General features: G+C 41.5%; 1 protein-coding gene across 1 annotated transcript; it reads left to right on the top strand.

Moving 5' to 3' along the window:
• The first annotated feature begins 13,028 nt into the window (after positions 1–13,028).
• On the top strand, positions 13,029–22,293 carry LOC148105884 (protein NLRC3-like). The gene is made up of 8 exons (XM_087838408.1): positions 13,029–13,153; positions 13,238–13,336; positions 13,490–13,588; positions 14,353–14,454; positions 16,121–16,214; positions 17,108–18,945; positions 20,221–20,397; positions 22,098–22,293. The coding sequence occupies exons 1-8, from the start codon at positions 13,065–13,067 to the stop codon at positions 22,291–22,293; spliced, it is 2,694 nt and encodes an 897-aa protein (XP_087694534.1). The 5' UTR covers positions 13,029–13,064.
• Positions 22,294–22,825: the final 532 nt, after the last annotated feature.

The following is a 22,825-nucleotide window of genomic DNA, read 5'->3' as shown; positions in this document are numbered from 1 at the left end:
GTGTGTGTGTGTTACTTAGTTCTGCTTTTTCTGTCTGGTTTTCTGTATTTTATTAATATGCCTCTGCAGCTCTGCACTAAACTTCCTGTTTCTTAACCTCCCCTTACTAAAGCCTCTGTTGCTAGGCAACCTGTCACCCTCTGACCTCTCTCACAGACTTTATTACAAAGTACAAAAAACAATATAATCAGAAAATAAGCACTAAGAATATATATTTATTTCGTAACAGTCTCCCCCTTTTGAACTCATTTTATGAGTTAACCTAATTAACTGACTCCCTCAATAACTACTGTGAACTAAAAACAGATATAATTAACTTTGTCCTGGTAAAAAGGTCCAACATTACTTTTGTCAATTATGGAAACGATCTCTACACAGTTAACCCGTTTCCTCTTTTAAACATTTACTCCTGGTTTCTAAGCACACACTTACAGTTCACTTCATTTGTCCCTTCGCCCCCTTTAACGGGTGGAGCATATCCGGTCTGAACACTGTGTTTGGGCAATTGACATAAAAATCATACAAACTATTACTAAAGCTAATCCTCCCATTACCCTTCATTACTTTGTGTTCACATTATAACCTCTGTCTAACAAGCTTTTAATCTTCTTTTCAATCTGAACAACATATTTTCTGAGAGGTTTCTCTGTGCTCTGTACTTCTTTTGGGTGCCCCTCCTCTTGGTTCCTGGATTCTCACCAACCCCTTCGTGGTTTTGCTGTGGTTCTGGAATCTTCTCCTGTAAAGGACAGAAAAGGAAAACACGTCTCTCTGCTACGCCTCAATAATCTAATATGTTCATCAATTCTTCTCTTGATTCTTCAAAGTTGGTTCAAAATATCACATTCGGGACTCTCTAATCAAAAGGATTAGCCTAATTATTATTTCTGTGTGTAAGCGTGTTTGCATTCACCCCTAAGCACTCTGAGTCCTTTTCCTACCATATTTCAATCCAGACAGTCACGCTGAACGAAGCTTATGACCTTCACAAGACTGAGTGGCAACTCCTATCAGTGCAATTGCAATGTGTGTATGAAAAATGATTATAAGCGCTTATTCTAGTAAAAGAAATCCTAAAGAAAACAAACATTTTCAATCAGTTAAGCTTAAGCATAAAAGCAATTACTTATGCCTAAGTTTTACCGTAGCTAAATGATCAAACACACAAAAAGTCACACACTGATCATATAATCCATTGTTTCAAATTAGACCTAAAACTCCCCCTTTTGACACATCTTCATGTGTCAAACAAAACCACAACTAGAAAATTAAAAGAGAAAGGTTCATCATATCATTTCTCAGAAAACCTCAGCGATTCTCCTCTCGAGTATATTTGCTCCGGGCCTGCAAACCTGTGTTTAAATAATAAAATCAGTTTAATTATCATGTTCGATCTTTTCAACTCCTGGCTCAACCCAGAGCCTGCATCCCCAGAACGACCTAGAAACAAAACCTGTATATTAGCATCAACTTCAGATTTAAACTCAGTTTCCCCCCCTGTCCTTCCCTCACTGTGATCCACTCTGTGCTATAAGAAACTAAACTTAAAACAGAACAGTTATCAGTCATGTGCTTCATACAAAATCTGCGTATGTTTTAGTTTCACGTTGATCCTCTGAGTGTCATGGTACTTCTTTTAATTTGACTTTATCAAATCGAACCAAAATAGGTTTGCTTTCTTTACTTTGCTCGTTTTCCTCCAGCACCACCTCGTATCACATGCCCTTTCCCTTGGACCAGTGTTTGTTATTCCATAACTGGATTTGGAATGTGACAAGTCTACCAATCCCCTATATAACTCCTACGTTTTGCTTTGGTTCTATTTTCCTTCTATAAAATGTCATTGACTTCTACAGTGGCCTGCTTTGGTTAATGGTAACATCAGTAATATCAAACATTTTCTCCCCTTTAGCATTTGGCATTTTCCCAACAATATAATGTGATACCATCATCTAAACCCAGTCAATAAAACAACATTTTGTTAAAGCAAACATCAGCAACCCAAAATTAGCCGCCCAAGGCTCGAGTCTGCAGCTCCACACTCTCATGTGAACCTTTCGGTCTCCCTCTCTCTCTTGTGCTCCTGCTCCTGCCAAAAGCAAAGCAAAGCAAAGCATCCACCCTTTTCTTACCGGCGTCGTGAATTGTTTGTCAACATCTACTCATCCTAACGTTGGTCCAGTCTTTGTCTCAGTGTCAAGTCAGTCAACACTTTAGTCCACAAGGTCAGTCCAGTCACAGTCCAGCCACACACATCATGCACACGCATTCACACTAGATCTTGCTGATAGTGGAGCCTCACGCGCAAAGGATCAGATTCTCCACCCTCATCAATATGAGCTCATTTATTTGTTGTTTCTTTTGTTTTTAGAAAAAGACTTCTTTATGATCTTGGACTGGATTGACTCGCTGCAATCCTTTTAGACAGGAACTCGCAGGTTCCCACAGGTGACCTTTTCCTCAGCCCATTGTAATCTGGAAAAGCTCACCTTATATTTGCTCTCACAAAAATGTTTTACAGCGCTGTTAATTCAATCTTGCAGGCCTGCTTAGAACAAAAAAGGAGAAAAAGAGAGCTGATTATTAACTCATCAGAGCACAAAACATCATCACCAAAGGGGGCGACACCTGACAGTTTTCTCTAAGTGCACTGTTACAAAAATAATGAGCCCCTCCTTGACATGTCCATGTTTAGTAAAACTCCCTCTATTGAAATAAGAAAACAAGCCAAACCTAACTGACAGAATTAACCCATCACTAAAACAACAACCCCAAAAATCTTCATCACAGAAAAGTTTTGCTTACTAATCTAACAATATGTTGTGGGAATTAGAACTTTCCGGGCCATAAAGCTTTTGCCCGACTCTTGGCTTAACTAATACTTACATAGTCTGAAATCAGACTTAAAATCACTCCCTCTGTTCATTTTGCCCACATCATATTTCAGTGGTTGGCCTCAGGTTCTCCAGCTTCCTGACAGTCTGAAGTCAACTGACAGAGTTTCACCTGCTAAATACACAAAAAATCTTGTTAAAAGCCGTACAGTTTGCCCAACAGTAATATTCCCATTAAGCCCTTTCTAAACACTTTATAACAATGTGTCATCACTAAATTATAAACTTCTTCTCCAAATCTGCACAACTGCACTTAGTCACAGACTTTATTTAATTGTCCTGCGGCTGCTATCATATATTTTACCAAACAATTCTTCTCACACAGTCACAGATATATTTCTCTCAATGCAAACTTCACTCATGTCTCAGACAGGAAACTTGAGTTTTTCTTTTTTCTTTTTTCTCTGTCCCCACTCATTCAACTAATTTGCATATTGAGTCACATCTCGAGAAGTTGCCCTGGCAACAGAAATGCATATTCAAACCATTGCTGCATAATTCAATTATTATTATGTTATTTTTATTTCTACAGTCGTCACTTCTTTTGCTCAATCAGCTGGAAACCACTTCTAATTCACTATTTTAAACCTGCTTTAAGCTTCTAATCACTGGTTGGTCCTCCCAGTCTCTTTTTCCTTTTCACAAAAGTCACTCTATTGTCCTGCAACTTCCTGAGTTATTCCTCAGCTTCAGCCTTTAAGTGTGTTAAATCTACACCATTTAGCATTTATGTCATGTATTCACATTCATGAGTGTAAGCATGTCTTCATTGCGTGTATGTTGTGTATTCATATTAATATTGAGTGTAAGCTGGTCTTCGTTGCCTCGATGTGTTTTTATAATCAGATTTAATTCCTGCATCTTTGCGCTGAACTGTGGATTCAAACTGTCTCACTTCTGATTCTCTCCAAAAATAATTTCACATGACAATTTCTACATGTGTGTTTTCTAGTTCTCTATTCATTTATGTATTATTAGTTTATTTATTTCTTTATCTCTCTCTCTCTTTTTTCTTTTTTCTTTACCTTTCTGTTGTGATGCTCTGGATGTTTCTAAACCCACAAATTCAGCCTCAATGTTCAACCCAATTTTCCTATGCTGTCACTTTAACACGTCCAGCCTTCACCTCTCACCGGTCCTCGTCCCCTCTTCTCTCAACTTCCTGTGTGGCCTCCCAAATCAAACACAGGCCCAAATCAGCTGTTTCTTCTTCTCTCTTCATTCTCTCTTCCTCTTTTCAGTCTTTTCTTGGCGCTTAACTCCCAGCATGGCAAATATGAACTCAGACAGTCCCATCCAGTGGTTTCACACAGTCATGTCACTGGTACACTTTCCAGCTTGTAATTCAGAGCGCATGTTTCCATCAACATACATGCTGCTGGACCCTTCAGTGTCTTTTTGCCTGCTGTTAATTCTTCAAGTCCACAGTGTTGTTCTGTCTGTCTTCTGTCTTCATCAGGAGATTAACTGTCCTTTAAGCTTCTTCTCAGGATAAGGACAGGATGAGAGGTGAAGCTGTGAAATTTTAAACCAAAGCCTGTTTTCATCCCAATTCAGTTAATCTATCATTTTTCTGCTGTATTCTTCCAGGAGGTTGAGCAAGTCCATGGGCACCTGTATTAACGCACTAAGACATTTATTTAATATCATTTTCATTACTATTACTTTCATTCTCTAATTCCTCTGTTTTCATTTTGAAACGTCTCTCACAAACTCACAAGCTATATTCAGACTTCCTGCTTCACTTCCTGCCAGACACAAACACACACACACACACACTCTTCACTTTACTGGATTTTCATCCGTTTCTACAGCCTAATCGAGCTCTTATTTTATGTTCACACTCTGACCTAGTTCTTTCTCACATCTGGGCTTGGTTTATAAAGGCCTCTCTTATTAAAAATACATAAAACAATCTAATCAGAAAATAAGTACTAAGAATATATTTTTATCTTGTAACATTATTTAAGTTAATGAACAATTGTGTTGAAAACTGACATTACAATATCAATCAAGATAATTATAATTATGGTTTTTTGCTGTAATTAAACAGTCATGCGGAAATGTGTCAACCACAGAACTTTAGAGGCCTTTTGTTCAATTATGTGTGGACTGTTTCTTTAGTCTCATACACAAATTGTTCTCAGTGTCTATGAGACTGATGAAATATCCATGTGTGCTGAAAGAGACTGTGCTGGTCTGACCCCCTCAACCTAGGTATTGTGGGTAATGAAAGCGCAGATAGGTTGGCTAAAGCAGCTGTTAAAAAAGTAGACATAGATGTGCAGATACCATTGTTGAAATCTGAGGAAAAAGAATAGTTTGGACACAAAGTAAGAACTTGGGATAATGGAACAAAAGGGAGACATGGGGTACAAAACACAATAGAAGTTAAGAGGAGTAGTGGGTTAAATAGGTAGCAGGAGAATACAAACAGGTCATTGCTTTCTGAATGGTTCTCTTTTTATGATAGGGAAACATCCGACTGGGTTATGTGATGGTGTAATGCTATGGAGACGGTTGAACATGTGGTTATTAGTTGCAGGAAGTATAGAAGTCAAAGGAGAGTGTTGAGGGTGGGAACTGGTGGTGAAATGAAACTTACGTTTGAAAAAGTGGTTAATCAGTTAAGTCCTGATGAGGTGAAAGGAGTGTTTTTCATTTTTGAGAAATACTGATGTCATCAAGAGGATCTGAGGATCTGGAAGAGAAGTAAGAGTAAAAGCCAGGAGATGGCAGTAGTGCAACATCTTTGGATGCAAGCTGCTGTTAAAAATGACAGAAGAAGACGTTTGCTTGATCATTCCTCAGCTCGTCTGTGTGAAGCTGAGTGTAAAGAAGCTCCTGCTGTTAGAGAAACACTCTGACTGTTTAACAGAGTCAGACATGTTCAGACTGAATTTCAGTCAGAAACTCAGCATCACATTGATGAAGCTGCAGATTAATTGTGGTTAATTTCTGATTAATTTCTTTGCTACCAGCTGAAATTTAAATGTAATTTAACAGAAGGATTCAAGGTTATTGTGTTTTTTGAACCCAAAGATATCACATGAACGTATATGAATTGTATGATATGTCTCTTCTATTTTTCCATCCATCCGTTTGCTTCCACATCTCCTTTTCAGGGTCATGGGGGGTGCTGGAGCTGTCATCTTCTTCTTCTATTTTTCTATGATCATATTTTGATGTTGATTGTGATTGGTTTTATTTGTTTCTTCTGCGGTTGTAGTTAATATTTAGACTTTTTTCCATTATTGTAATTGTGTATAAAGTTTGATTTGAATGAAATTTACACTCAAATGCTTTCAGTGTTGCTGTGTTAAGTGTTTGCATGTCTAACGTTTGTATGGAAGACTGGTGGGGGAGGCTGTTACACCTTGCAGGAGGTCTCCTCTCTCCAGGAACTCACTCTGCAGGTGGGGGAGATACAGGAGAGGTGGAGGAACAACTCAGCCTGGGTGTCTATGTCTTGTGTAGTCTGGAGGATAAATGGATGACGGGGTGGGTGCAGTTTTCTCTGTGGTGGGGTCGGGTGGGCCGTCCTGTGGGGCCGGGCGGCTCTGCTGAACTGGGCCCTTTCCCTCGTGGGTTGCAGAGTATGGGGGTGCCCCCTTGCCCCTCCCTTGCTTCCCTCTCCATCTCCAGCTGCCTCCCTCTTCCCGCTCCACCACAATCACCCACACATGCAGGGCCTTGGGGTAAAGGTGTGTCACCAGGGTGCAGGGGAGGCATCCCCCCCTCTGCCCCCTTCTGGCTGCCTGTGCCTCAATTTTATCTTATACATTCACATTACTCACACTCTCATAACACATACATATAGGACCTTGGGGGTGGGCACACTACACAGCATCCAGAAGACCATCAGGGTGTACGACCTCACACCTGGCGCCGTTGCCCACCTCTCAATTTTGAATCCACGTAGACATTGAGGGCTATCAGGAGGGGCTCTGCTCTTACCTGCTGCTGAGTAATTGCATATGAGAGCATGAGGGTGGGAATGGATGTTTGTATCTGTGTGTGCCTGTTTGTCTGTGTCTATATGACAGGTCGGGTATCAGACGCCACCTCTCTGGGGACATCTCAGGCCCTCCAAGGTATGGAGGCCTATCTCCCCCCACCACTCCCCCTGCCAGTGGCAGACGCCCTCAGACATCGGTGCATTGGTTGTTCTTTGTGTCCAGGGATGGGCGTTCAGGTACGCAGCGGCTCACTCCTGGTGGCTGCTTGTCGGGGCCTGGAGCCTGGGGCTCGCTCGGGCTCCTTCAGGGGTGGGGTGCCTTTGGCCTCTCAGCCTGGGGCTCGGTCACTCTGGCACAGCTGGCTGCCGGCGGAGCTCACGGGCACGTCACATTTAAATCATGCTTTTTATCTGTTTTTGTTTTTTAATGTCTCTGTAAAGAACTTGGGATCACCTTGTTGTTGAATTGTGCGATATAAATAAACTTGCCTTGCATTTTGGCTGCTACCTCAAAGCACACTGTGCGCTGTCGATCTTACGTGCTGCACAATAATATTCAATATTTAGTATTTACAGTTATATTCACATAGATCATTGCGATGATGTTGTTTATTATATTGCTCTCTTTTTCTTTGATTGTTTTCTCTTTTTTCTTTCCCAACAGGTGATCCAGGTGATTGATATATGGATTTTTTGTCTGTTTGTTTTATTGTCTTGGACAACTTCCTACCAGACCCATGGAAGTGGAAGCTTCAATGAAGAAAGATTCCTGCTCCCAGCCGTTCATTGGCTCGGCATTTTAAACCCCTAAAGGGTCACCTGGCCTGTAAATAAACGGGGCCAATAAAAAAAAATCACAAGAATAATACAAAAATTTCAGACAGATGTTGTTTATTATATTGCTCTCTTTTTTTTGCTTGTTTTGTCTTTTTTTTTCTCAACTGGTGATCCAGGTGATTGATATGTGGATTTTTTGTCTGTTTGTTTTGTTTGTTTTTGTTTTTTGCCCTTTATCGCCGTACCTCTTCCCTGCTGTTTTTCTTTCCCTCTTTCTTTTCCCCAGTGATGTCTGTCCCGTGTTTAGCAAGTGAAAATAAAATAAATATTATAATCTTATTTAGCTTCTCTGGAGCTGTAACATACAAGTCTTTAATAGCACTTTGAATGGCCAGTAGTTTTCTGGGTGGTCATCAAACTGCAAATGTCCAGTACATTTCCCTTATTGTCAGGTACCTTGTAATATCCTGGACCCCCTGTGTCTCTTTTGATGTTTGAAGAGTGTTGTACAGATAAGGTTTGGGGGAACCCAGTCTCTCTATCTGTTGTGTTTGGAGTTCCACTTTAACATTAGCCTTTTGAGCACTGTGTGAGCCCTGATTGTGTATATCTGCATTCATGGCCATTTCGCATTGTTCACATGCAGTTTTGTGACAGGATAGTGGATCTACATTTAATTTGAATCCTTCAAGGCAAATGTCTGAGTTTTCTTGTACATACTTTGCTGTGCGTTGTTTTGGACTGGCGGGTGGTCCCACCAATGGATAGGGCAGTTCAGTTCACTATCTGAGGGTCCCTCCTCTTCTTCATAAACTGCAACCTCTGCTTCTGCAACTGCAACAGCCTTTTGACAACTCAAAACATGTAAATTAGCCTCAAGTTCAGTTTTTGGTTTCATTATAGCTGCTTCTCTTTCTGAATACGCCAGCTGTGCGCGTGCAATCTCTGCCTTTGCTGCAGAACTTGTGGATGAACGCTTGGATGTATGCGAGCGTCTAGACTCAGCCTGTGTGTCTCCGTTGCTTGCATTATCCTTGTTCTCCATATTCTCTGCGTTGTGCACTTGTTGTGTTTCTCTTTGGTCTGGTGTTTCTTCCTCTTCTGGAAGATCCAGTTGATATTGCTCTCCTGACCATAGACTCATAACTGATGCGCTGAAAATAGCTCCTCATGGTTGTGCCCACTGCGCTAATGTCTTTTTACTTTGCTGTCCTCGCCCTGAGTCTCTTAGTGTCACCAAATAACGATGCTCCAATAACTTATTTTACTTTTTGTGCTGATTTATTGAAGAATGGCCTCTGACCATTGGCTTCTCTTTGACCATTGTAAAACTGAAAGTACAAAATACTGTATTAGCTAACTAACATTGTAAACTAACTTGTTACACTCTTACTGCAAGCTAACAAGATAAAACTTTCAAATGTACAAATTATTCCCAAAGTAGTCAAACCCATATTACAAAGCAGCCACTAGAGGGAGCTCTTGGGCCGTTTATAACCATAATATCCAGTTTACCTTATAAAAGGCAGAACAGTAACTATAGTGTTTGCAATAAATGGAGACATTTAAAAACAGAAGGCTATCATCTATTGTGATTCAAGTGTATAAACTAAACCACATAAAATGGCTTAAACTGAATATGGTCACGTTTTATTTTTTGTGTGGCCATTACTGCATTTTAATGGTGTTATAGATACTGTCAAGGCTAAGGCTACATTTAAAGCCACTGAGCTGTTTGTTGGCAGGTTAATGCTTGGTCACTGGTATGAATAAACTTATTAAACTTAGTTCAATAACTGAAACCATATCTTGTCCTTTAGATTCTTTATTCCAACACAATTTAACATAACAGCGCAGCGGTCACAAACTGTTTGCTCCTTCCGAACAACAACACACCTGCTGCTAATTACGTACAAAAGAAGAAAGAAAAGAATTATCTAAACAGTTTAACTGCTATGTACAGATAAAGGTTTCATAGCTTTAAAACATTTGCTATCCAGCAAATATCAGTCAAACTCAACACAAAAGGTAACATAACAATTGTTCAAATTGTTTGGACCAGTGATCCAAATCAACTGGCGTTGGTCAAACAGATGTGTGGTAGACTTACTTTGAAGGAGCTGCTACCGACAAACCAGCAAATAAACACCAAATATTTCATCTGTGACATTTGTGAGGTTTCCTCAAACACACTCCGTCAGTCTTGTTGCTGTTGAACGACAAACTATTTAAAAATGTCGCGGGTTTACCTGGTCATATTCTCATTCCGGGGCGATCGCCAAAACAAAAGCAAACAATTAACACCATGCCGCTGCTGTTCACAGGACAGCAAGAGTAACGGTCAGGATCATCTTGTCTTCGTTATCGTTCCCCTCGTAGGTGTTATTACTGCGATTTTGCGCTTCACAACTAAAGTGTGCACTTTACTTTGTGCGCACTCAAATGGAGTCAAGTCAATTACCGCCACCTGTGGTCAAGTGCCATAGCCTACAGCCAGATTAACTTGTGACACACATCTGAGCCACGTTTGAATTCCTGTTTCATGCACAATACATTTGTAACTTTTCATTTTTTCTGTTTTTGTGTCTTGCAAATAAACCTTTAAAGTGATTGAAATGATGTTATGTATTTATTTTTGGCCTTTAACTACGGTGGCCCTGAGAAGCCAAACGGACTGCAACTTAAGAAAACACCAGCAATAAAAAAAAAAGCTGCAAAAGCACAAGAAACACAACTGAAATAGGAAAAAAGAAAACGGAAGTGTTTCTGGTGAGACAATAGTAATTAGTAATAAACAGAGCCAGTGTGACTAAGTGGAGCTTGTGAGAGTGAGTGGATTGAAGAAAATGAGGGACTCAGATGTGTCAGTTGGTTTGTCTTTGTTTTTGAGTGTGGAGGAGAGTTAGATTGGGTTGGTTTTAAAGCTAAGTTAAGAATATTCTGAATTTCAATTCAATTTTATTTATATAGCACCAAATCACAACAACAGTCGCCTCAAGGCGCTTTATATCGTACAGTTTAATTTCCAAAACTTGCATATGATCTTCAGTTTGCAGCTGGACTATCACATAGCAGCTGGAGCAGTCTCAAATGGAGGCCAGTCCACTGCTGCCACCTGTGGCCAAGTGCCATAGCCTACTACTAGATGAACTTGTGACACACATCTGCAGTACAGGCTGAGTGGCTGCTCTTACACCTGGAGCATCCAAATCGACCCACAAACACGTTGAAAGATGCAATGCCATCAATGTGGATTGTCAAGACTGAGAGACATCTTCCCTCTGACCCCTCCCCAAACCCTCAAACCCTCCTACCCACCTCGACATACAAACTCTGTGTGGCTTCACGTGTTCTGTTGATGTTTACATGATCAAAATAACTTGAACACAAACACAAACAAACAAAGAGGAAGGAAAAAACTACAAGTCCCAGCATCCTCTGTGTTTAAGGAGGAGCAGTGAAAGTGAAAGTATTGAGCCTCCGTTCAGAGCAGCAGGAGGAGGAAGGTGGAGCTGAGGCAGGTGAGTGTTAACATGAATATGTTTCTTCTTATGACATAAAATAATTCCACGCTGTTCGTGTCTGTGGGTGAAATGTGAGGCCGGTCGGCTCCTCTGAGCGCTGGTTTCCTGTAAGTAGAGAGGAAGTGAGTTTAGCTGAGCCTCCGTTTAGTGTGAGAGAGCAGGAGGAGAGTGAGAGCTGTGCTGAGGCAGGGTGAGTGTTAACACCGCTCTGACATTACTGTGTCTCTGTGGCGGGAACAACAGGCTCCGTCAGTGGAGGCAAAAATAATCAGACTTTGGTTTTTCAAAGGAAACAACTTTATGTCGGAAGTTCATTGGATAACGACTTGTCAATCTCGAGCTGTTAGCCAATGAGCGTGCGGATTCACAGAAAGACCCGCCTTTATCACGGGACTTTAAAAACTACAATGGCGACAGAAACTCCGTGAGTGGAGTTCAGGGTGACGTTATGAAACTGTGACGTTTGAGCCACTTCCTGTTCTCAGTTCCAGCGTCCTGATCACCGAGGTTTCTGTTGCTCTGATATCTGATATTGATTATATTGGTAAACAGGCTGTAGCATAAACATCAAACACGGCTGAAGCAGTTTTTGGATGGTTGGCTTCAAATGATCCGTTGGTTTAAAAAGTAAAAACAATTAAAAAAAGGTGAAGCTGATGCAGGATGAGTGTTAACACCAGGACTTTAGAGGGAAGAAGAGTCACAGCTCAGCATGTTGTTGACGGGTTGTTGTTTAATCGGAGGAAGACATCTGAATCATTGCAGGGGGAATGGCTTTCACAACTTTAATGAATTTACTCTGAGTACATGATATGCCATAATTATCTATGAATTTGTTATATGTTAACACATTTCCGTCATTGTCTAAAAGGTGTAAAACCATCCAAATTCCATGATCCATCCAATCCTTATAAAAGATGGATTTTCTTTTATCGTATACATCTGTTGTTCCAAATCGAATTTGTATGTGGGGAAAAAATATGCTTGTATATCATTTTCCAGTACTGGAGAACCTGTTTGTGAAAATTGGATAATTTAATTTGGAAATTTCAAAGTCACACTTTATAATAAATTCAATGCCACCCAGCTTCTCCAAAATTATTTTGGGGAAATAAAACCAAATACCGTTTGAATTATTTATGAAAGATTGCAACCATTTGAGTTTGATGGAACCATCATTGCTTCAAAATCAATCACATTCAAACCTCCTTCTTCAACTGACTTCACTATATCATTCTTCCTAACATAATGTTGCTTGTTTCTCCAAATGTAATTGAAATTAATTTGATTTATATTATTGATTAGTCTATTGGAAACATATAAACATTGTGATGGATAAATCAATCGAGAGATACCTTCCTTTTTAGTAAGCAAGACACGTCCAAACATGGAGAGGTGTCTTTGTAGCCAGCTGTTTAAAATCTTTTTAGATTTCTGGGTAATATGCTCAAAATTTAGATTTTCTCTATTATTTGTGTTCTTTGACATTGTAATACCCAAATAGTTAATGTCAGTTTTAATAGCTATGTTAAGAAAGCTACTAGGTCACAATCATGAATAGTTAAGCAGAATAGTGAATAGCAGTCAGACCACATATTTCTAAAGCAGCACATGAAGGTGTGGCTCACACACACACAGGTGAAGGAAACAGCTGCAGTATTAAAAACTGCTTCACTGTCTACAAATATATGAACTGAATGTTTCTTTCAGGCTGTAAAAACCTTATTTATCCTCCATTACAGTCCTGCATTCAGAGTATTCCTTCTGTTATATTAGTACATGTATTTTATTCTGATGAACACATGAAAGACACGACCTCTGCAGCTCTCAGTTGATGTGCACATGAATGATTTGTGTTTCCTCTGCAGGTGAAGGTAGAAAGTGTGTGTGAGCTGATGTGAATTGAGCAGCATGGATCAGTGTGAGGACAGAGAGGAGGGAGTCCCTCCCTCTAAAAGCACTCTGTGTGGGGAACATGAGAGCCAGACCAAAGCTCAGAGGTGAGATGACCATCTCTAACTGTCCATGACTCTTCTCCATGTCACAGCTCAGCACTCACATCACTGCTCCATCATTATTCACAGGGACCAGCTAGGACCTCCACCCAGAAGTGTGTCCTCTAAGAGCAAACGGGTGAAGGATTTCTTTCGTAATTTAGGGCGAAAAAAGTCATCTGACGAAAAGTAAGTTCATGTCAGTATTAAAATGTTTGAAATTTTAATCAGCTTTTTACTATTTAATGATTTAAATAATATACTATTTAATACTTTATACTTTTTATGTAATGTATTGGACACATTGTATGTGACACATGTTTCATGTTCACTTATTTTTAGCGTCAATCAGAAACCATCCAGCTCTGTGTCCTTAAAGAGTGACTGGTCCAATCATCGAGGCATTGATTTTAAAGTCCAGCCTGTGTCTGCTGCAGAGAGGTGAGCTGTTAGTAAAAAGAACTCTCTGATTTAAATGATTTTGATGTTTCCTGGTTTCTAAAATGCATCTCTGTAGCAGAGCAGTGTGTCCAAGGACACACAGGCTCAGCTGTAACTGTCAGTTTATCTGGTTTTAAGACACATTTGGACACAAGTGGTTGTTTTTAACTATTTATTTTAATCAGAGGTGTAAATTTAGACCTCACACATCTGGATCCTAAACTATGATAGAAACAGCTGCTAGCAGTGGGTAGTTTGACTTTGATACACTGCTCTAGAAAGCAAACAAAGGTTTGTGCAGCTCCTCTTCAGAAAAGTGTTCAGAGAGCAGCTGCTGTATTAGACAAAGGCTCGTTGTGTGAGCCCAGATGTGTGTAACAGCTGGATGAAGGAGAACCATCACAGTCACGTCTCCATCCCGGCTTTATTAATGAACTTCCTGTTGCTTGCAGATGACAGGAACACAAAGTGTTTGTGCCACGTGATGCTGCAGGATTTGTTAACATGTCCATGATGGTAACATCTCCTCGTCGAACTGCAAACACATGAGCGCTCCTAACGGCAGCTATCACAGCCACAAAGGCAGACTGTGTCTCACTGTTGCATTCAGGGACATTTGTTTTCCTGTAAAAAGCTGAACTCTAATCTAAGAGGACTGTTACTGACAGGAAACAGCTGCATTATCTGCAGTCTGTGTGATCACAGCTGCTTCAATCACTTCATCAGAGAATTGATCATTGAATAAAACATGTTTGTGTCTGCAGAGGTCAGAGGTCACAGTCTGCAGGATCCAGCTGTCCGTCTGTGAGGAGTGACAGGTCCAAACCTCACCCTCCAGACTTCAGTGCTGAACCTGGACCAACGAGGTCAGAGAACTGTGATGACTCCGCTACATGTTTATGTTTTCATGGATAAATATGGCCAAAGATTCATTAAAAAGATAAAAATATTAGACTTTGTCCAGTAGTGCTGTGTGGCAGGCAGGATTGGACCCAAACACAACAGGATGAAGTCAAAGAGGCAGCTTTATTTCAGCTGTGAAAATGCAAACAGCAGAGATAAGGAAACATAACTGTAGGTTTGCAGTGAATGAAGCCTCAGCTCGACGCTCCACTTTGTCCCTCTTTTCCTTCTCCAAACAGCCACATCAGGAGTCTTTGAAATTTTTAAAGTTTTATAAGTTTTAAAATATTTAATTACAAATGTCCAAAGATAGGTTCAGGATACCTGAATCCACAATTATCAAAGCTAAAATAGTTCACAGGGTTTGGACTTTGTTAGGTGAGGGGAGAACATCAAAGTGTTTTTTTTTCTTTAAACAGTATTTTTATCACTTCAGTTGCTCTCACAGCCCTGTTTGTTATTTTTCCAGAGCTCTTATGTTTCACTCAGTGCTCCCACCAAACACCGTGGAGGACACATTAGTGTGATTTAGATTTCATTGGTGTAAACACCAGTCACACAAGCTAACCCATGGAGGCAGCAGCAGGCTTTGTGTTTGGTAAAGTCTGTTGGCTTAAACTAAGAGAGTTTAGTTTGTTAGCACAAAGAGCTGTCAGCTAAAGCCCCGAATGCACTTTGAATACAGATGAACTGAGAAAAACACTTTAAATACAGCAAACAGTCAAACTGACAACATCTTTTTCTGCTGATCATCCACAGCAGTACATTTAGCATTCATGCTAGCAGCAGGCTATGACTGTCCACTCAGCACCAACATAGGTAGGAGTGAGCAGTGATGAAGCAGGACTGTGGGCAAGTTTGAGCTACAATCCTACTGGCTTCTCAGTTTCTCCAAAGAAAAGGGGAAAAATTCTTGGTGTTGTGAAGATGTGAGTTGGTCTTGTTGTCGTGGGGCTGGAAGGATGCTGGCAGTGAGAGGCTTTTCATACAGTGTTCAGTAACAGAATGAGAAGAAAGCCACTGCACATGAAACAAGGTGCTCGTAGTGTTTGTTTACTGTGTTTGTACCACAATGTCAGATCAGTTGTAGATTCACATGCAGACTTGTCCAGTGAAACCAATGCAAGTACTGCAATACAGAGCAAAGACTAAGCAAGCCAGGAGAGCTCTCCAACTTTCTGAAAGTATCAGGATATTTGAGTGATAAGAAAAAGTGGATCATGCAACAATGTCCCTCAGCACACAAAACAATCAAAGCAGAATAAATATAATGTTTTAGAAAGGCCGATCAAACACTTACAGGTTCCTGAAGAGAGAGAACCAACAAAATGTCATGGCTAACAGAGGAACTCAAGCACAGACTGAGTCCTGACAAACCAAAAGGTGACAGTTTATTCACCAAAGGGGTGAACCACAGTGCTCTATATATGTACAGTAAGTTGAGGAGGGGGTCCAGGGCTCCAGGGAAAAGAGGGAAGGGAGTCCACACTCACTCCTCTTCAGTCACTCTTGTCCTGCTCTCCACTCACACAGCCACACACGGGAGTCACAGGTAAACGTCTGTAACCAGGTCCAGGGAAATATATACTCAAAGTATACACAAAGTTAACCCAACTGGTGAATTTATAGAGAGATTTCTCAGCAAGGAGCTGAGATCATGAACACAGGAGGGTCAATGTCCCAGCAACAAACTGCTCCATGCCGCAGCGTTAAATGGTTACCAGTAAGCCCAGGTGAATCAGCAACAGGTGGTGTAATCATCATAACTGTGTGGACCAAGAGCGAGAGGCCATTACAAGCTCCACCCAGGCAGGCAAAACGCTAGCAGGAGAGAACAAAACATAAAACCTGAAAAGCCATCATGAGCCAGCCAGAGAGACACAGAGTTTTATACTAGAAGAGAAACCTGCTCATCTTCATCATGTTTGTTTAAATAGAGAAAATCAGAAGTCTCTGTGTGTCAGACCACGGCTCTACACGGACACTTCTAAGCTGCTTCAGAGTGAACTGACCCAGATAATCTGCACACAGCGGCTGTAAAACAGTGAAAGTCATAACTGTCTGTCTCTGATGGAAAGATTTTATTGTGAAGCCAGGAAGTCTGCAGGAAGTGTTGAGTTTGTATTCATCACTCAATGTTTAATGAGACAGGCAGACAGGAAGAGCAGCTCATTAGTGTTGATGAAATCAAAGGAACTGTGAGGAACTGCAGGTTGGTCAAATCTGGATGTTTTTCACTGACAGTAAATGTTTTTAGTGATAAAGAAAATGTGTTCACAGAGAGAGGAAGAGGAGTGGTGTTTGTGAGGAGGAGCAGCCGTCCTGCTGTGCTTTGTGTCAGGACGTCCTGAAGGATCCAGTCTCTACCAGCTGTGGACACTGGTTCTGCAGACAGTGCATCTCCTCATACTGGGACCAGTCTGCTTCATCAGGAGACTCGTCCTGTCCCAAGTGTGGAGAAAGATCCAGAACCATAGCCAGCTGTGTACAAAGTAAGACTGAACATCTGTCTGCTGATGGACTCATTTCTGAAAACTGGACTTCTTGTGTTGTTCAGACATTGAAGAGTTTTCTTTCTCTTTAGTCTCATTGTTTTTCTTTCTTTCAGCAGATGTTGGTCTGCAGGAGGTTTTAGATGATCATAAGATCAGTCTGAGGAGGAGATGTGAACGTGTGACTGAAGGAAGTGATGAAGCAGGAAGTACAACCCTCCTCAACAAGATCTACACTGAGCTCTACATCACAGAGGGACAGAGTGAAGAGGTTCATACCCAACATGAGGTGAAGCAGCTGGAGACAGCTTCCAAGATGGACGCCCTCCATGATGCTCCAATCAGGTGCCAGGACATCTTTAAAGCCTTACCTGACCAACAGAGACCCATCAGAGTGGTTCTGACCAACGGCGTGGCTGGTGTTGGAAAAACCTTCTCAGTGCAGAAGTTCACTCTGGACTGGGCAGAGGGCTTGGAGAACCAACATGTCAGTGTGGTGGTTCTGCTTTCATTCAGGGAGCTGAACCTGATCAGAGATGAGCAGTACAGTCTTCTGGAGCTGCTCCATGTTTTCCATCCAACATTACAGAAGGTCACAGTAGAGAAGCTGGCTGTCTCTCTGCTTTTGTTCATCTTTGATGGCCTGGATGAAAGCAGACTTTCATTGGATTTCACCAACAGGAAGCTGCTGTCTGATGTCACACAGAAGTCATCAGTCAGCCAGCTCCTGACAAACCTCATCCAGGGGAATCTGCTTCCCTCGGCTCTCGTCTGGATAACTTCCCGACCTTCAGCAGCCAATCAGATCCCTCCTACATGTGTTGACAGGCTAACAGAAGTACGAGGCTTCACTGACGCCCAGAAGGAGGAGTACTTCAGGAGGAGATTCAGTGATGAAGAGCTGTCCAGCAGAATCATCTCCCACATGAAGACATCCAGGAGCCTCCACATCATGTGTAGTATCCCAGTCTTCTGCTGGATCACTGCTACAGTTCTGGAGCACATGTTGACTACAGAGCAGAGAGGAGAGCTGCCCAAGACCCTGACTGACATGTACTCACACTTCCTGCTGGTTCAGACAAAGAAGAAGAAGAACAAGTACCATGAGGGACATGACACGAGTCCACAGAAGCTGACGGAGGCTGACAGGGAAGTTCTTCTGAAGCTGGGGAGGCTGGCGTTTGAACATCTGGAGAAAGGAAACATCATGTTCTACCAAGAAGACCTGGAGCAGTGTGGTCTGGATGTGACAGAGGCCTCGGTGTACTCAGGAGTTTGTACAGAGATCTTCAAAAGAGAGTGTGTGATCTTTCAGAAACCAGTCTACTGCTTTGTTCATCTGAGCATTCAGGAGTTTCTGGCTGCAGTCTACATGTTCCACTGTCACACCAACAGGAAGACAGAGGTGCTGGAAGACTTCCTGGGAGATTTGATGGTAGATGGGAATTTCCGAGAAGAATACAAAAACAGATCATTTTTTAAGAACAGGTTCAATTCTTATAGCTTCATATCACTGGATGTCTTTTTGACTAAAGTCTCGGAGAAATCCGTCCAGAGTAAAAATGGCCACCTGGACCTGTTTGTTCGCTTCCTTCATGGCCTCTGTCTGGAGTCCAACCAGAGACTCTTAGTAGGTCTGCTGGGTCAGACAGAGATCAGTCCAGGAACCATCCAGAGAGTCATCAACAACCTGAAGGAGATGAACAGTGATGAAATCTCTCCTGACAGAAGCATCAACATCTTCCACTGTCTGATGGAGATGAACCACATCTCATTATTTCAGGAGATCCAAGAGTTCCTGAAGTCAGAGAAGGAACTCTCTGAGATCCAATGCTCAGCTTTGGCCTTCATGCTGCAGATGTCAGAGGAGGTTCTGGATGAGTTGGACCTGCAGAAGTACAAAACATCAAAGCGGGGACGACAGAGACTGATTCCAGCTGTGAGGAACTGCAGAAAGGCTCGGTGAGTCCAGATGTGATCATTAACATCATTGATCAGTGTAGGTTAGTAGTTTAATTTTGAAAATGAAATCAGATTGTAACCACAAAGTGTTTGTGTCCATACGCTGCAACCTTCCACACCATTCCTTTATTGTACAGACTCAGCAGCAGCTCCATGCATCCCAAATCCAAGAGTGGAGAACAGATTTGAAGTGTGTCACATCCATGCAGTCACAGCTGTTTCCACCATGTTTCCACTGATATTAATCCTGTTCAATGACACGTTTCATATCAGTGAATATGTTCTTTAGGACGTCCACTGACATGTTTAAGTGTCCTGCTGGAAATCACTCAAATCATCCATGAAATCCATGAAAAATCCTTTTAGTGTTTCTAACTTCACCCTCTGTCCTCTCTCTCTCTCCATCCTCCTCACTGCTTCTTTCACTGATAATCACACAAACATCGTATTCAGCTACAAAATAACACAATAATATCATCTGATGATCATTATTATAAGAGCAGGATCAATATTTGATATCAGAGTAACACACTGCTTGGTTATGTGCAGTCATCATCAGTGACTGTGGGTCAAGCAGAAGCTCTCTGATTGGTTTCTGACCTTGGTCACCTGTCCACTCTCACCTGTTTGTGTTTGCTCTCTCTTTGCTGTCTCCATCCTTTCTCTCCTTTCTCTCCCTCTCTGTCTTTGTACCGTCACTCAGGTCCAATGGAAACAGTGACATTTACAAACCAATCAAAGACAAACTGATCCATGTCAGTTTATAACAGTATTCAAAGTGAATACAGGCTGCTGCTGGACACAGACAGGTAAAATCATTTTGACTTGCTGTCACCTGGATCTGGACTCATAAACACTGAAGCCCTGAACAGGAATACAAATCATTTTCTGCCAACTAGCGACACACCAGCAGATAATGGCTCAGAAAGCTAAAATGAGCCAATCATTTCTGTGTTTAGTTCCCCTGAAATCAGATCTGATATCAGCAGCTCTGAGTTCATTCATCATTATTGTCCAGTGATGAGATTTCTGCTCCGTTTGGTAACAGTCAGCAGGTTTTTCCTGCGTGTGGACGTGAACAGTCGTACCTGACAGCAGGTAGCAAACAGAGATCATCTTTCCAGCTGGAACTCTTCACTGAGCTGAACTCATTCAAAATGAGATTCATCAGATTATGACCTCACTCTGTTTTGTCTTCATATACATTCAGTCTGTGTTTATAATGCAGATTTTCTGCTTTTATAATAACACATTTTATATTTTCTATCATCACAGATTGACTAAGTGTGGACTCTCAGAGTCTCACTGTAAAGTTGTGGCCTCAGCTCTGAAGTCCAACCCCTCCCATCTGACAGAGCTGGACATGAGTAGAAATAATGACGTCCAGGATTCAGAAATGAAGCTTCTGTGTGCTGGACTGGAGAGTCCAAACTGTCGACTGGAGACTCTGAAGTGAGTTCACTGACTGCGGCTGTTGTAGTTTTTCTATATTTCAGGTCTTTGATTGATGTTTGAAACTTTCTTTAGTTCCTAAATGTTCAGGATGTGTCTGAAGACAAATGTGAAGAGTTTGAGTGCTTTCAGAAATGTTGTCTTTCCAAACAACTGAACAAAAGTTTTTCCTTTTGGCTCCAAACAGAAGTGACAGACTTGAGCAGGGTTCATTTAAAGGCTGACAGAAGTGGAGTGGTGACGGGGAGATGTTTGACAGGACAGTGTTTCAGCCTCCACAGGTTCATGTTGTGCTCCATCAGTCAGTGAAGATGAAGTCAGTGCTGATGAGGCTGTAGAGTGTGTGAGGGATGTGAAGGAGGATGATGAAGATCTGATGATAGCAGATAAAAACAGGGTGCAGAGACTTTGAGCCATACAGGGCACACAGTGTGTGTACAGAACAGCTGAAATCATTATGGAGGCCTCACTGGAATAAGGAAGCATCACAGTACAGCTTCAGTGAACCATTAAAGTCTCTGATATGAAATGAGAAATGAAGCAGCCAGAGCTTTTTCATGAGTGGAAATCCACTGTGACTGTGAGCTGCTGCTACAGCCTCCAGATTAGCCAGCACCTCATCCTGCTCAACATTTTCTCACCAACTTTAATGGAAGTGTGATGTTTTCAGCTAGAGTGATGGTCAGGGTGGCCTCCCTCTCCTCTCCTTCTCCTCTTCCTCATTCATTTGTAAAGCCACTTCTGCTGCTTTCATTCTTTTGGAAGTCCTGTAGCTGAGTTTGGGAGAGACTAACAGCCTCGGCAGCAGAGGGGAGAAAGGCTGTAACACCACCACTTTACTCTGTTCTACCTGTCACATCATTTTATCAGGAAACAAATATGCTCATGGTTTTACTATGTTTGTCTTGAAGATGTAAGAAGATCACATGGTGCTTTTTATTATTGTGTTGGTTTGTTTCCTGTCTCTTGGATGGAGCCAAGCTGTGCGTGGCCCCTGGGCCTGTGGTCAGAGTGTGTGCTGGATAATCCGGCCCAGGATGAGGCCAAACTGACATGGGATGCACAATTTAAAAACTACCAAAACTTTGTTCTGTCTTTTCTATGTTATACTATAGACTTTTTTTGATACTGTGTCCAAAAAGAGCAGCTTTTACTTTAAAGGGGAGCCGTCTCTCTTTCCTCTTCAGGTTGGATGATGGAAGCAAATTATTGTGTAATGTTCTTTCAGTGTTGCACTTTGTAGACGCTCCCTGAGCACTGATCTCACAGCCAGCTGCACATAGAGACCAGTGTTGTTAGTCCAGGTCAGAAGATGACTTGTTGGAATGAAAATGAGCTTGTAGTTTGTCTGCTTTAATAATGTGACTGGAAAAAGGTGTTGGACTTCAAATATGTCCATTTCTTTCACACTTCACCTTTAAAAGTGAAGCCTTGTGGTTCCTGGAAGGACAAACACGACTTTTTCAAGTATTTTTCCTGTTTTTATGATAAATGTACAACTTTAATGTGAAACATTCAGAGTTTTTTCTCTTGTTGTGTTTGTTTGAAGCTGCTTCCTGTTGGCTTCAGCTGTTTGGAGTTTCCATTTTCTAAACTTCTACATCCTGAACCTTCTTCAGCTCTGAACAGATGATGAAACACTGAATGATTTCAAGCTCACACTTTGTCTAATAAACTTACATCTTTCATTCTTTATACAGATTGTGGCGCTGTGGTTTGTCAGAGATCAGCTGTGATTATCTGGCTGCAGCACTGAAGTTCAACCCCTCCCATCTGAGAGAGCTGGACCTGCACTTCAACAACAAGCTGCAGGATTCAGGAGTGAAGCATCTGTGTGGTTTCCTGGAGAGTCCAGGATGTGGACTTGAAACTCTCAGGTCAGTCAGCATGTTTTAGTTGTGCTGAGATGAATATGATGTGAAAGTTGTGCTGACACTAAACTGCAGACATCAGGCTGATATTATACTGATCCACACTGAGGATCTTCATGGTAAAGTCTGTTTTCTTCTTCTCTGGTTTAGTCCATTGACAGAACAATGTTCACATTTCAAACAGTGATACTCAACGTATGGCCCACGGCCCACAAGGGGCGTGCCCACCTTTCCTGATTCAGAGAGAGGGGACCCTGATTAACTGTGTAGTGTTCTTCCTCACAGTTCTAAGTATCAGACACAACAATGAATAATCCACAGCTGACTGTCTTTAGCAGGTCAAAGGTCACGGCACACAGCAGACACTAGGAAATATTATAATTCTGATCATTTATCAGCACATATCAATATGTATAAAAATAAAGCTGACACTGTGAGACTTGATCAGAGGTGTGATCATCACAGCAGAGGCCTTTGTGTCAAAGTCACTGAGGATCAAACAGAAACACATGAAGCAGATTTTCCTGTTCTGGCTTTTTATAGCAGATAACCTTCAA

The sequence above is a fragment of the Neolamprologus brichardi genome, chromosome 3 (assembly GCF_056152115.1).
Source record: "Neolamprologus brichardi isolate AB-2024 chromosome 3, ASM5615211v1, whole genome shotgun sequence".
Lineage (NCBI taxonomy): Eukaryota > Metazoa > Chordata > Actinopteri > Cichliformes > Cichlidae > Neolamprologus > Neolamprologus brichardi.
The sequence above is the reverse complement of the archived record's forward strand: the minus strand, read 5'-3'. Positions and strand labels throughout refer to the sequence as shown.